General features: G+C 39.1%; 1 protein-coding gene across 4 annotated transcripts in view; it reads right to left on the minus strand.

The window, feature by feature from the left end:
* Positions 1 to 15,738, minus strand: part of PACRG (parkin coregulated) — a 473,656-nt gene that overhangs the window by 319,506 nt on the left and 138,412 nt on the right. For all 4 annotated transcript variants that reach the window (XM_039529627.1, XM_039529624.1, XM_039529626.1 and 1 more), the window contains exon 3: positions 10,850 to 10,984. In XM_039529627.1, the coding sequence (XP_039385561.1) occupies positions 10,850 to 10,984 (135 nt within the window). The remainder of the gene's footprint in view (positions 1 to 10,849; positions 10,985 to 15,738) is intronic.

Raw genomic sequence — 15,738 nt, forward strand, 5'->3', positions numbered from 1 at the left:
CACATAACAGCAGTCGACCTTTCTTTTCAATCTATGCACTTTTCAAGAGTTATAAATCAGTTGACTTTCAAGCTCCATGAGATGGCATATGCCCTGGTTTGAAGAACAGATGGAGGCTTGGGGGGAAATTGTTTCTGCAGGCTTGCTACAAGCAGCACTGCTTCATAAAAGTGAACTATTCGCACTAATTTCTCACATAAATTATAGAGGCAGGGAGCACCAGCCCATTCAGCAGAAAATCTTTCATCTAGCTTTCAGAGGTCATTTAGCAAATTTAAATTAAAGTTATTTCTGATACATGGCTGGGTTTTCATTCAGTACACTTTCAAGAGACAGCAATTTACATCAAATAAAGGGATGGCTTTAATTGTGTATGGAGGAAAAAAAAAGAGGAATAGTAAATTAGCTGCCACAAGATTACCATTTTCTAGAATCCTAGGATAAGCTGTGACTATTAATTAATCACAGAAGAATTAATAATTGAAATATGGCAGCTTTGTATTACAGAAATCAGGTAAACTGTCACTTTTCTTTGCAAGGCCTGTTTTAGACTCCCACTGAAGACTGACATTCAAATTCTAGCACTTACTGTTATTAAAAGAAAAAGGAACTCTGGGACAACATCCTTTACTCTTTAAAGGAAACAAATTATTCAGCTGTTAAGTAAATGTGCATGTCACAATTTTTAATGAATATGGTACTTTATTTGAGGAGGGAAGAGAAACAGTTCATCACATTTTTTAATTATAAATATGAAAGAAATGGAAAGGAAAAGAACAGTGAATTATGATAAACTGAATCGATAATCGATGCTTCATAAAAGTGAGCCAGAAGTGGTGAAGAAGAGTGCAATGATGTCTCTCATATTCATGATATAATTTACTGTTTCACTGATACTGTGGCATTTTAAAGTATAGTTTTAAAAAACTGTTAAGAAAATAGAACCAGGCATATTTAGCTAAATAATTATTTCAAATTATATTGTAGTCTATGAAATTATCAATTATGTCAGTGAAAACACTTTGTTCTGACATAGTTTTCCATCTTTCACTCCATGAATAGCAATTCCACGAAGACATGCAAAGAAGTATCCTTCCAGAAGTAAAAAGAAGTGAAAAGGAGTAAAATCATGAAAGCTCTTCATACAGTAAGCAAGTGATGAGTCACCACAAAATTGTAGGTGTTTGTACAGACACTTCTGTCGAAATTTTAATGAATACTTTAGACATCCAATTAAATTATACACATTTTTTAAAACTTTGATTATCTGTTTGAAAACCTATTTTTAGTATATTTAGTGAGAACACTAGACTATTTTTAAAAATAAGATTTGAAAAGACCAATTTTATCTGGAAATACTGGTATAAATTATACTAACAGCTGAAAACCCTGATTCTGGGGTTGGCACCAAAAACAAGAGATGTCCAAATTTAGATAACAGCTTTGAAAATGTTATCCTAACCTCCAAGCCTCAGTTTTGTATTCTCTTTTGCCTTCCGTAAAACAGGAATAAAATTACTTACCTAACTCACATAGGTGCTGTGAAAGTTAATGTTTGTAAAGCGCTTGGAGACAAAACACAAATGTATAAATACTAAATATAATGATAGGTAACTGAGCATTCATAGTTGCGAGAAAGATACTTTAGTTTACAATTATCAAAAGGAATGCTGATCACTTCATTTTGACTTCTGTGACTCAGGACATTATATCTTACAGTTGAGCTGACCAGAAGGGGACTCCACTGAATATCATCAGTGAATTCATAAATTAACGTTATCAGCAGGAAAAGCTTTTTTATACAACCTGGGGGGATGAGGGAGGGAGAGGCCAGTAGGCACTCAGGGTGAAATCCTGGCCCTAATGAAATCAGTCGGTGTTTTTCCATTTACTTAAATGGGACAGGATTTCACCCTTGATTCTTATCCATTCTAAGGCCCCTTTACAATACTCTGGCTGTGCAAAAGGGTTTTAAAGTGGGTGTAAATGTAATTTACATCCACTTTATACTATCAAACTGGTGTAAAGAGACTTTCATTTAAATGAGAATCAAGCTTATGTGTTAAACTGTCTGAATTTTTTGAAATCAGAAACTTGAAGACAAAGAAGCCAAGAGACTGGAACTGTGGTTTGAATTTTTGGAATTCACTGAAAAGCTCACATGCATATCAGAGATTATAGCACTTTGAGACTGATTAGCTGAAAAACAGCAAACTAGCGTCACAGCCATATAGGATGATAAGTGGTATTTATCTATACTGCATTGATATCAGTAAATCGATACAGTAGGCTTCTTAGTTTTAAATAACAATTTGCCTGACTGAAGAGGAACTATTGCTGTGTTTCTAGCCCAAAACTGAATTGTCTATTTTGCTACTATATCAAATTGCGTATGTCTAAATTTTCTATGCAATATTGCTATTACAGTTGGGTGAGTTTTTTAGCATACCTGCTTTTCACCTTTCTCCTTCCACTGAATATGTGTGCAGACTATTCCCCCCAAATACATTATTTAGTATTCAATTCCCCAAGAACTTATTTTCATATTATCGGCTGATGTTTTTAATCTCTCTAGATTACTGTGTGTTATTTCTATGCTCACCGGCATTTGCAGATCTATCCAATTTAATATAATCTTGAAGTTTCACTATTTTACAGTTTACTTCTTCTAGATCACTTATGAAGATGATAAATAAAACAAGAATTAATATTAGTTTCTGTGGTACCCACTAGCTACATGGCCCAATCTTGATATACTGCCATTTGTCACTTCCCTTTGCATATTATCTTTCAGACAATTTTCAATCCACGTGATATTGTTCCTGGTTTTTAACCTAATAGTATGCCCCTTTTAGCATCTTTTATTAACAAAGATGTTAAATAGTGCTTAAGAAGGAATGGAAGAAGGAGCAAATAAATGTATATCTATATTTTCAAAAAAGAGGTTCTCTCTTGCAGTCAGTATGTCCTATTTGCTGCCAAAAATCTGACTTTACAAATTACAACAAATTAGCATGGCACCAAGACAGTTTTTATGGAAATAAACTCATTGCTATATTTTTTTATTGGCTTTTAAGTGGTTTGAATTTTGAAATGCATTTCATACATGAATGTAAAACATTTGAGAGTAAGGTATATGCAGAGTCAGTAAGTACTGATCTATGTTGATCAATACTAAACAAAAGAATTACCAAATTTAAAAATATTCCAGGCATTTTATTGTCAATTGAAGAGAAGAGGATACCTTTTGGCAGAAAAACAAGTACTGTCAAGAAGAAAACTACTCTTTCCCCCCTTTTCCCCCAGTCCAGGATAGGTACCAACACAATAGTAAGAGCTCTGAATCAGTCATAACAACATCTCTTTTGTGGCTATATGCAAGGGGGTCATTGATTTAATAGAAAGTGAGAATAAAACAAGGATAGGATACTCATTTACATGAGTCTTCTCCCATGTTCTACCTTCCTCAAAAAGAAAAAGGCCTCCATGGCCTAGTCAACTTTGTGATGGAAGGCTGTGTGCACAATCCAGATTCAATACAATAATTCTATGCAGGTGGCCACACATGCCTTTTCTGATTAATAGAAGCTAAGAAAAATAAATCACTATCACCCATTAGAAGATAATAGAAACACCAGTCATCCTTCTTTTACCTACAGCCTTGTCTATTAAAAAGTTTCGCTGGTATAGCTATATCAGTAAATCCTCCAGGTGTAGATTCCGTATATACCAGTAAAAAAGTTCTTTTGCTGGTATAGCTTACACTAGTTTCCCCAGTGAAATAAACCATGCTGGCAAAAGTACTCTTTTGCCCGTGTAACTGCATCTATACTAGGGCTTTTGTTAGCATAGCTGTGTCAGCAAAAATCATACCCCTAACTGACATAGCTATGCTGGCAAATATAGACCAGGCCTACTTTCCTGTTTTTGCTGCACAAAAAAGTTTGCCAACCTTGAAATTGGTTTCCATTCTTTTGAAAATGCTAAAATTGTTTTGAAGAATTACTATTTCTTTTCCTTTTCAGACCATAATGATTTATATAATTAACCTTTACCACCTAAATAATCGTGATTTTCCAAACATTCTGGGGACTATCTCTGGGATATGCTGAGCATGTATTTAAAATGTCTCCTTAATAATTCAGAAATACTTCTTTGGTTTTATCAGCTTTCCTTGTCCAAGGTTTAAGTGGATTCTGACTTTTTAAAATTCAGGAATGTATATTGTCAGTCCTGAGCTATGAGCATTTATTATTCAGAGCTCTATATGAAATTGTGCACAAGAACATATTACTAAACTTTAAAATCAAATTGTGATATACATAGGCTACCAGAGAACTGCAGGATTCCCAAACAACTATCCACAATACCTACAGAATATTACTGCCACAGATTAATACATTCATTTTTTAAAAGTTCACACTTCTGACTACTTGCAAACTCCAAATTAACAGCAATATTGTCATCAAGATCTAAACTATTAAGTCTGCCGTATCAGTAACAACTTTTTTGTGTAATATAGGAATTACCCTACCAAACTGTCAGTAGCCAGGACTAGATGCTCCAGAGGAAGATGCAAAAAGCATGGACAGTTATGAAATAACCTACCTATAGATGAAGTTTTTTTCCTACCTCTCAGTTATAGGTGGCTTTCTGCCCTGAAACATGAGTGTTTATCATTTTTTTATTCATTTTTATTCAACAGTACTATCTGTACAACTCCATTCAAGACTAATGTCAATGCACATATGTAAATTGAGGGAATAATGTGCACTTGTAAATATTATATTGGCCATATGCCAGTTGCCAAAGAAACTCACAGGATGCATATGCTAGAAGTTTTCATGAAGGGGAATTAAAAAATCCGGAGTATTCTGAGTAGATGCTTTGCTTGGATTGCAATCAAAATCTCAGGCTTGTCTGGTAAATGGACTAAAGAGCTAAGTGCTTAATATGAAGGCTCGCTTTGACCCTCCATGGAAATAACTAACAAGTCAGGGTGTAGGTTTGAGTGCTGAGAGTAACAAAGGAATAATTTCACGAATATTCATAAATTATAAAGCCAAATGGACCACTGTGATAATCTAATCTAACCTCCTGCATAACAAAGGCCATAGGACTTTTCTAAATTAATTCCTGTTTGAACTAGAGCATATCTTTTAGAAAAACTTCTATAAAAATTGCCAGTAATGGAGAATTCACCACAACCCTTGGTAAATTATTCCACACTGTTGAAAACGTGTACCTTATTTCTATTCTGAATTTGTCTAGCTTCAGCTTCCAGCCAGTGGTTCATGTTATACTTTTGTTTACTAGATTGAAGAGCCTATTATCAAATGTTTGATCTCCATATATGTACTTAAACATTGTGATCAAGTCATCACTTAATCATCTCTTGGTTAAAATAAACAGATTGAGCTCCTGGAGTCTGTCACATCAGGCATGTTTTCCAATCCTTTAATGATTCTCATGGCTCCTCTCTGAGCCCTCTCCTAACTTATCAACATCCTTCCTGAACTGTGGACACCAGAACTGGACACAGTATTCCAGCAACCATCACTCCAGTGCCAAATACAGAGGTAATATATCCTCCGTACACCAATGCAATATTCCCTTATTTATGAGCCAAGGATTGTATTAGCCCTTTTGGCCACAGCATCATACCAGGAGCTCATGTTCAGCTGATTATCCACCATGACCCCCAAATCTTTTTTTCAGAATTACTGCTTCCCAGGATAGAATCCCCTTTCTTGTAAGTATGGCCTACATTCTATGTTCTATGTTCATAGATGCCTGACTTTACATGTGGCCATATTAAAAGGCATATTGTTTGCTTGCATGCAGCTTACCAAGTGATCCAGATTTGTGACCTGTCCTCTTCATTAGTTACCATTCACCCAATCTTTGTGTCAAACTTTATCAATAATGATTTTGTGTTTTCCTCCAGGTCACTAATTAAAATGTTAAATAGAGTGGAGCCAAAAACAGATCCCTGTGGGACTCCACTACACCCATTTGATGATCATTCCCCATTTACAATTACATTTTGAGACCTATCACTTAGCTAATTTTTAATCTATTTAATATGTACCATGTTCACTTTGTATGGTTCTAGTTTCTTAATCAGAATATTGTGTGGTACCGAGTCAATTGCCCTACGGAAGTTTAAATATACTACATAAACACTGTTACTTTTATCAACCAAATTTATAAACTCATCAATAAAAGATACCAAGTTCCTTTGAAGGGGCCTATTTTCCACAAACACAGGCAGATGCTATGAGTAAGAGGTTCCTGTCTTCTTATTTTAGATGGAGAACTGATTATAGTTTGTAAATCAAGATTGTTTAGACTGGTATTACTTTTTATTCTTAAGGATATGTCGGGGGGGAAGGTGTTGCAGGAGTTGTTTAGTAGTTTGTATTTTTGTTATTCTTTCAAGCATGGGTCAATTTTTTTTTTATAAAGCACTTTTCTAGCCCTAGATTATAAATACATTTTATCTATTTATTTGTTTTTCCCTATCAGGGGGAAACAACCTTTAAAAAAATCTGAACAATAATATAAAAAGAAGAAGGGGAAGGAGAAGAAAGAGTCTAATATGACGGCCTTTGAAGCACAATACCAAAGAGATGCCCTTTGCCATGGTAAACTTAAAAACCTACAGTAAGAGTTAACTTTGTTGTAGAAGAATCTAATTTACTTTGGCCTCTATTGAAAAAAATCCACTGAATAGTATTGTGTCTCCAGTTGATCAGATAGAGATCAGACATTGTCACAACCCCGCAAAGTCATAAAACGCACATCTCTTTTCATTTTCATCGTGAAATAGAAAATTATAAATGGCAAAAGGCAACCCAACAAACTACACATCCAGAATAAACCCTCTGGGAGTGCAGGCAAAGCAGATTGCTATACTAGCTCCAAATAAGATGGCACGGAGGAGCCATTTGATCCACATTTACACCTGGGTTTTATTTCCCCTAAACTTCTGCATATTCCCCTGCACTAAGCCCATTTACTTGAGCTTTACCCAGGAAGAGATGAATTCAAACCTTCAGGGCACTGTCTAAATTAGGAAAAAAGGTGGTGTTTTAAAAACATATTAGCTAGCATGGTTTTATTAACAGTTTTAAACACTACTTAGCACCTTTTGTAGAGAAGATTTAATACCTTTAAAATCATGTTAGATAGTTGTAGTCCTCCACTGATACTGTTCTCATACCAGTGCATATGAGAGGAAAATCAGGTCCTAATTATGGCTCAAATTCTGCACACAGGGCTTGTCTACACATGGAATAGCTATTCTGCTTTAAATTCACACCCTACTTTATTCTAGAATAACTTTCATGTGTAGACAACTCCCTAAATAGGACTAATCACATACTTAAAGTTAAGCATGTGTATAAGTGTTTGCAGGTCTGTGTTTGTTTACTAGACAAAATAAACCCCTCTCTACACATATTGTTAGACCATTGATCTTAGTTTTATATAAATCTCAGATTTTTTTTCAGCTAACTGAAGACCACCATGTTGAGTCTAACCCCAGTTATAATGGAATGATTGAGTGATCAACACATTTTAAAAACTATTTTAACATCTCATAATTATAAATATTTTACATCATCTTTTAATAATTATTAGAAAATTAAATATTGTATATTTCATGGGAAGGAAGAACATCCTGAGGTGTTTTCCTTTGTCAGAACAAATCATGTTTTTGAAACTCCCCTTACATTAGCTCTGGTGCACCACTGAACAGACAAGCAAATGAGCAAAATGAACCATGACATGCATCTCATATAAACAGAACAAGAAAAAACAGTAAAATCATGATACTATGCGGTTATATCAGGACTAAAATATCTATGATAAATGTGACATTTATTTCTTCTCTGCTTGTCCTTGTTTCAGTAAAACTGGCGGATACATGGAAATAAATGCAATAGAATGAAGTTTCTATATAGTGTTTTCTAGAAAAACCTCTTCCAAACGTTGTATCATTAAAGGCAACATCTAGTTTCATTTATTAATGCAGTTCTAGCAAACTCTGTAAAGGAAAACAAAGTTTTTGACTGAGAAATATTAGATCATTGTTTTCATGATTTAGGCAGATTTAGAAGTCAACATAATGGATGAAAATTAGTATTGGGGTATATGCCTGTATTTGAGCTATGTGTCTGTGTCTTAAAACAAAGAGAAAAATATAAACCCTACCCCCCCAGCTATTAACATGTGTATGAACACCACTCTCCTCATCCTGCCCACAGTCCTGCAATAGTGGGTATCCTCCCAACTGCCAGAATCTCTATCTGGTCCCCTCATAAGGTAAGGTGGGAACCAAGAAAAGCCCATCTTCCTTCCACCTTACCCATTTTTCAGTGTGTGCCTTAAACTGCATAGTAATCAATGGTATAATCTGGTCATCTGACTGAGATTAGGAATATCAGAAAGGGCCTGGATGACATTGCAATCCTACCTCTCGCTGACTGTATTACTGTATTATGGTCCAACATGTTACTGCAGAGGTAGAGAGAGCCATTAGGGCCAGGAGAAATGTGAACTATGAGAAATGAGAAAGCCTTTCCTGGATTATGTTTGCGGCACCGTAGCACATTGAACATAGCCTATTATTACCCAGGGCTATTCCATTCCAACACAATTCACCTTTCAGACATTGGAAAAAACTTCTTTATTCTAGACATTAAGATTTGCTTGGAAGGTTGGCTGTATGCAAATTGTCTTGGTTACTAGCCAAGCAGTCACTAGCAGCATCTAGTGGCAAGATGGTTCTAGTGGTGGAAATATGTAGGCCAATTAGCAATTAAAATGGGGTAAAAGTGGTTGGAATATCTCAATTTGATGTTATGAGGTTAGAAATTGAAATATCTCAGGACACTGATCCCCAATGGCAGAAAATGCTGGAGAACAGTTTAAGGCTAGTGAGACCTCTTTATGAGTTTACAGTGAATAAGATAAGTCCTGGAAGGTGGCATGGCCAAGTCAATCCATAGACCAGTCAGAGGGGATATTGGAATCTCCCAGTTTTCACTGAGAACATGGAAAAGCTATGGTTGAGAGGTTGGCTGCAGGTTCCCCTTGCTGCAAGAACTGTCTTGTTTCCCTGCATTGATTTAATAGTTATATGAAATAAAGTTACAGTCTGCTCCATGCTTCCCACAAAACAAGTGCTCTTTTTAAGAACATAAGAATGGCTATACTGGGTCAGACCAAAGGTCCATCTAGCCCATTATCCTGTCTTCTGACATTGGCCAATGTCAGGTGCCCCAGAGGGAATGAACAGAGCAGGTAATCATCAAGTGATCCATCCCCTGTCGCCCATTCCCAGCTTCTGGCAAACAGAAACTAGGGCAGGGGTGAAAGTGGGCCAGTAGGGGCCAGTACGGCGCACTGGTAAAAAGTGGCCACCAGTCCGGCCCGTATGCAGCCAATGTTAAAGCGCTACCCCCCCACCCCCGTCCCCCAAGACACCAATGGAAAAGGGGCGGGGGAATGGGCAGTTGCTCTGGGGCCGGTGATTTAAAAGGGCCCGGGGCTCCTGGCCACCGCTAGCGCCCGAGGCCCCGACCCAGTAAGTGTAAAATGTTACTTTCACCCCTGGGTTAGGGACACCATCCCTGCCCATCCTGACTAATAGCTATAGATGAACCTATCCTGCATTAACTTATCTAGTTCTTTTTAAAACTCTGTTATAGTCTTGGATTTCACAACAACTTATAGCCTGGTAACTAAAAAGCTATATCCGAATAACCAGTAATTAAATTGCATACTTTCACTTACCACACTATAATCCTAATCCTGGTCCCGTTGATGTCAGTGAGAGGAGGATCAAACCCTGTATTGTGAAATCTCCCTTCCATTCACTGAATTAACAGAGCTATATTTTTAAATTAGGATCATGTTTGACATGAACAATTCAAATTCTACAAATCTGATGTATTTTCCTCATGTATATCACGCTCATCCTGTGTAACTATTATTCTGTTTCCAGAAAAATCTTTTTCTAGCCCAATAAATAACACAAAAAGTAAAGTAATTCTTTGATAACAAAAATAATTGAATAGCAGGAGCAGGTTAAAGATCAGCATTCATTTTTCAAATTAAATTTAAAAGCCTGCTCTAGTTACTTAAAAGATTGGCAAGTTTTACAAATAACATCACTGAGCCTTTTAGAGGGAAACACAGACGCATTAGAATGAAGTCATTAGGCAATACATTTATTTTGAAGCCAATTAACCTTTTGTCAGAGAAATGTTGGAGCCGTAATGGTTTCTGCAGTGGAGGTCAGCCTCTAACAGGGGCACGTATGACAGCGATTACGCTGCCTGACATATGCTGCAGACTGAGAGTACAGCCGTGGAATGAGAATTTGCCTTCGTTTGTATTCTGCTCTGCATTTCCAGGGAGCAGGCAATCTTGACCTATCCATTTAAGTAATTAAAGCTTCCATTTGGAAGTGTCCTGCAGGAAGGTGAAATCTGGGGGAGATAAATGGCTGCTGTTCACTGTATCCAGCTACTTCTATCATTTGATGGACTGCCTGAAATAGGCTTGGTTGCCAGGTCCTCATAGAAATAGAGACGAATCGGGCAGGAGACAATACTCAAAGGCAAAGCAACTCTGTCATCTTCCTTTTTGCAACATATAATTTAATTGTTAGCCAAGGTAGATGGCTGACTCAGGGGGCCTTTCTCTAACAGCTCCCCCACCATCTTCCATTTGCTAAGAATTTACTCCAGTTTATTTACTTATAAGCCAACTTTGTTTGGCAATGAGATATGTCACTTCAATAAATGCAGCTGGCTGTTACAGCTGTGCCCTGACTTACCTTCCAGGCTATTTTATTTCCTCTTGTATCATGCTCAAGGGCAATTGGGAAGTCTCCTCGCTCATAAAACTTGCGAAATGCTGTAGGCTTTGTTGGTCTTTCTTTAAATGCTCCTGCAACTGGGGGTCCTCTTACCTACAAAACACATAAACAAACAAACCATGATGCAACTGCATTTTTTAAATAAAAATGCTGAAATTTGTTTAGAAACATTAGTGGTTTAAAAGGGGTTAATAAGATAGCAGATGGCACTGATTTCACTCTTCCCATGTTATACTTCTTTTAATTTAAGTGTCCTGTTAGGGTTTTTAATAGACATTAAAGTAAAGGAGTATTACTCTTAAATTTAGTATTACTCTTTAGAATTTTGTTTGCATTGTCCTGTACGTACTAAATGCATTGTTTGTTTTTTTGGATCATCCCATGAAAAATTGTCTTTTCATTTTAAACTCTGCATCAGTTTCCACACCTTTTAAAAATAGAAATAATACTACATGCTCACAAGTTTTACAATACTGTACATGTTCTAGGAAGTTTAATTACTTCTGGTTTGTAAAGCAGTTAAAATATAAAGCAATACATAAGCGTAAACTATTTTTTATGAGCATCTAGAAGAACACGTCTCCTTGGGAAGCATCTTTCTATTTGCTTTAATATGAAAGTAAGACACAAATCACTTCCCCTTTGCTTTTTGGCCTGGGAGAGGGGAGAGATACACACAAATACTGGCTACAGCCAGGGGCGGCTCTAGAAATGACGCTGCCCCAAGCAGCGCGGAGCGCTGCGCCGCCCTTCCCCGGTCCCGCGGCGGGTCCCCTCTTCCCGCGGCTCCGGTTGAGCTCCCGCAGGCATGCCTGCGGCAGGTCCACCGGAGCCCGGGACCAGCGGACCTGCCGCAGTCATGCCTGCGGGAGCTCAACCGGAGCCGCGGGAAGACGGGACCCGCCGCAGTCATGCCTGCGGCAGGTCCGCTCGTTCCGGGCTCCGGTGGACCTGCCGCAGGCATGCCGGCGGGAGCTCAACCGGAGCCAAATGCCGCCCCCCCGGGAAACGGCCGCCCCAAGCGCCTGCTTGGCGCGCTGGGGTCTAGAGCCGCCCCTGGCTACAGCAGTAGGTAGATGTTTAAGAGAGAGAGGTTTCTAAGTAGTCGTGAATGTACAAACATGCTGTTTGTACATTCAAGACTACTTAGAAACCTCTCTCTCTTAAACATCCCCGGAGTCGACGGGGAGCGCGTTCAGGGATCGATATATTGCGTCTAGATGAGACGCGATATATCGATCCCTGATAAATCGAACGCTATCCGCCGATCCGGCGGGTAGTCTGGACGTACCCTATGATGCAGAAGATGCATGTGTTGAGGAGCTATGAGTGACTGGCAGATGAACAAAATTATTAAGAAAAAACAAAACAAAAAAACAAGCACAAGTCCCTGCTTTCTGGGAAATGCCTTCTGTTATAAGAGGAGCCCTCTCACTCACCACTGCTGCCAACCATTGTCCCTGTTGATGGCAAGGGGGCAGGGCCAGGCTAAGATGTACTAATGTCTGCTACTCCTGGTCCAGCACTTCATCTCCACTGACTGGGAAAGTGCCCCCTGTAATAAGCAGAGCCCCCAAGTTGCAGTCCCCATTGGTGATGAGGGATCAGAGACATAAACTCATTTTTATTCCAGAATAAAGTATCACAATGGGGAGCTATTCTGGAACTAATTTTTCCATAATAGTTATGTTGGTCCATTTTCCCATGGAGACAAGGCCTTATTTCCAGGTCTGATTCTTCTTTTACACCAGTATTAATGCATTGACTTTAGTGAATTTGCTTACAGAAGGCACAGAGTGGGGTTTGTTTTTTTTCAGAAGTTAATGCTGATGGGGGGGTCACATTAACTTTAACTAGACATTGTGAAGACATTTCTGCACATTATGAGGAGGATACTATTGTGTTTGGTGGCCTACTCCAGCTCCACTCCCTCCTCTTGGACACACCTCCTAAAGCCCATATTGCCAAAAAGCGAGCGGCGGTAGCGGAGTCGACGGGGGAGCCGCGGCCATCGATCCTGCGCCATGAGGACGGGAGGTAAGTTGAAATAAGATGTCGACTTCAGCTACGAAGTTGCGTATCTTACATTGACCCCCCCTCCAGTGTAGACCAGGCCATAGTAGCCATTCATCCTCTTCCTCCCCTGCCCCTTCCATCCCCTTCCCTCAGTGGCTCCATCTTGACTTATCCCTCTACAATCCCCACTATCTTTACCTACTCCTCTTCCCCTCTTCGCACTGATCTCCTACCTTCTTCCACCAGCACAAATCTAGGTTCCACATCCTCCTCCTACAAATGTCTGGTGACATTTGTCCTAACCCTGACTCTCACACTACCCCCACCATTTGCACCTCACACATGCCTCCCCTCCTCTGCTTCTCTTGTGCCATCATTCCTAAAGTCACACCTATACCCCCTTCCTTCCTTCCCTTCTCTTTCTGTATCTCTTATCCTACTGCCTCCACTTCTCTCTGCATAGGATCTTGCCAATTTCCTCCAAGAGAAAATTAGCAAAATACAACATGAACTTCTCCTTGGCTTCCCTTCCAGTCCTCTTCTACACCTCTTCTCCTTCTCTCTTATCACAGATAAGAAGTTTCTTGTCTGCTCTCCTCCTCTAACCTCATCACTTGCCTCAGTGACTCCACCCCATCTTCTTTCCTGATCTCCCTCTAGTCCACTCTCATACCCTCCCTCTTATTCTTCTCTTTAACCTATCACGACCTCTGGTGCTTTCCCCTCACAATACAAAGCTTTGGTGTCTCCCATTTAAAAAAAAACCCTTACCCTTGATCCCATTTGCCTCTCCAACTCCCACAAAATTTCCCTTCTCCCTCTCATCTCTAAACTTAGTCAACACACTGTCTGCAATCACTGACTGGAGTTAGTCTCCTCCAATTCTATCCTAGACCTTCTCCAATCTGGCGTCTGCCCCTTTCACTCCACGGAAACGGCTCTTGCCAAAATCTATAATGATGTCTTCCTAGCCAAAGCTCATAATCAACACTACATACTCATCTTTCTTGACATGTCTTATATTCATAGATTACAAGGCCAAAAGGGACCCTTGTGATCACTGACACAATCAACCATGGTCTTCTTTAAGTCTTGTCCTCTATTGGCTTCTGTGACTCTGTTCTATCCTGGTTCATCTCCTAGTGACTCTGATCCTATCTCTGTAGTCACTCCTTCAGCATATCCTTCAGTGGATCCTCCTCATCCCCTCTCCAACTTTCTGTGGGGGAATCCATAGGGGTCTGTCCTTGGTCCCTTCTCTTCTTCCTCTATCCCTTATCTCTGGGTAATCTCATCTGCAAACACAAATTCAAGTACCATCTCTGTGCTGATGAATCACAAATCTGCCTCTGTATTCCAGACCTGTCTCGTCTCTCCAAATTAAAATCTCATCTCATCTCTCTGACATCACCTCATGGATGTCTAGCTGTCAGCTCAAGCACAATATGGTTACAACTAAGCTCATAATTCCCCACTATCTCCTTTCTCAATCATTGTGAGCAATATCACTAGGGCTGGCAAGAAAATAAGAATTCCATTTCACAGAAATATTATGAAGTTTCAGAATTTCATTCCACATCAGAACAAAAGCAAGACTTTTCAAAATTTTGGGAAAAAACAGAGAGAGGGAAAGACACACACTAGAATAAACTGGTGGCTAGGGTACTCAGCTGGGATGTGGAAGAATTATGTTTATGTCCCTACTCTCCCACATCAAAGGTGAATGCCTTAACAACTAGGATATTGGCTATTTTGAGATTGGGGGGGGGGGGGGTGTCTGTCTCTCTTTGACCAGGAAGTCCATCCTGGACTTGAGATATTTTGCTGTTGAAACCAATATGCTTCAGTGAAAAGTTTCAGTTTTGACAAAAAAAACAACAGTTTGTTGAAAAATTTCTGACCAGTTCTAAACACTGTCCTGACTGTCTCTCAGGCCTGTAACCCGGGTGTCATCTTAATTCAGACCTCTCTCTAACTCCTCATATCTGTATTCCATCTAAGTATTTCAGATTTTTTTCAATAACATTTATATATTATGGTCTTTTCTATCCATCTACACACCTAAAACTGTCATCCACACTTTCAGTATCTTGATTATTCCAACAACCTTTTGCTTGGCCTTGACAAATCAATCTTTGGCTTGCACATATCCATTCAGAATGCTGCCGCAAATATCATTCTCCTAACCCATCTCTTTGACCATATTAGCCCTCTCTTTGTATCCTTCCACTGGCTCCTCCCTGTCTGGCATGCCAAACATAAGCTACTTTTCTTCACATTCAAGGAGCTTCATGGTCTATACCCACCCTGCCTATCATCTCTCATTCACTATCGAGATGTTAACCACTGCCTCGAGTTAGCCAATGATGCCAGTCTTCCTCATCCACTTGTTACAGTTTCAGGCAAGCACTTTTGCGCTTTCTCCCATGATTCCCTTCACTTGAGAGGAGCTCTCCATAAGTATCCAGAAAGCTACCTTATTACCTTCCTTCAAATTCCTCCTTAAAACTCTCCTTTTCCTCGATGCCTTACAATAAACTTGACAACCATTAAGCCATGGGTGTGCTGCTACCACTATTTATCATGATGACCAATAGTGTCTGATTGCTTCCCCCATATATGTGTCTGTATATGTCTGATGTTTCATCTGATATTTAGATTATAAGCACTTATGGTCCCTGCCCCACTTTTTGTTCTGTGTTTGTATAGTGCCTAGCACAGTGGGGTCCTGGTCCATAACTAGGGCTCTGAGGCACTATGATAAGATACATAAATAAACAAATAGGCAATTTGATTCCAGAATAGTGTCCAACCAGGAGAGTTATTCCAAA

The sequence above is a fragment of the Mauremys reevesii genome, linkage group 3 (assembly GCF_016161935.1).
Source record: "Mauremys reevesii isolate NIE-2019 linkage group 3, ASM1616193v1, whole genome shotgun sequence".
Taxonomy (NCBI): domain Eukaryota; kingdom Metazoa; phylum Chordata; order Testudines; family Geoemydidae; genus Mauremys; species Mauremys reevesii.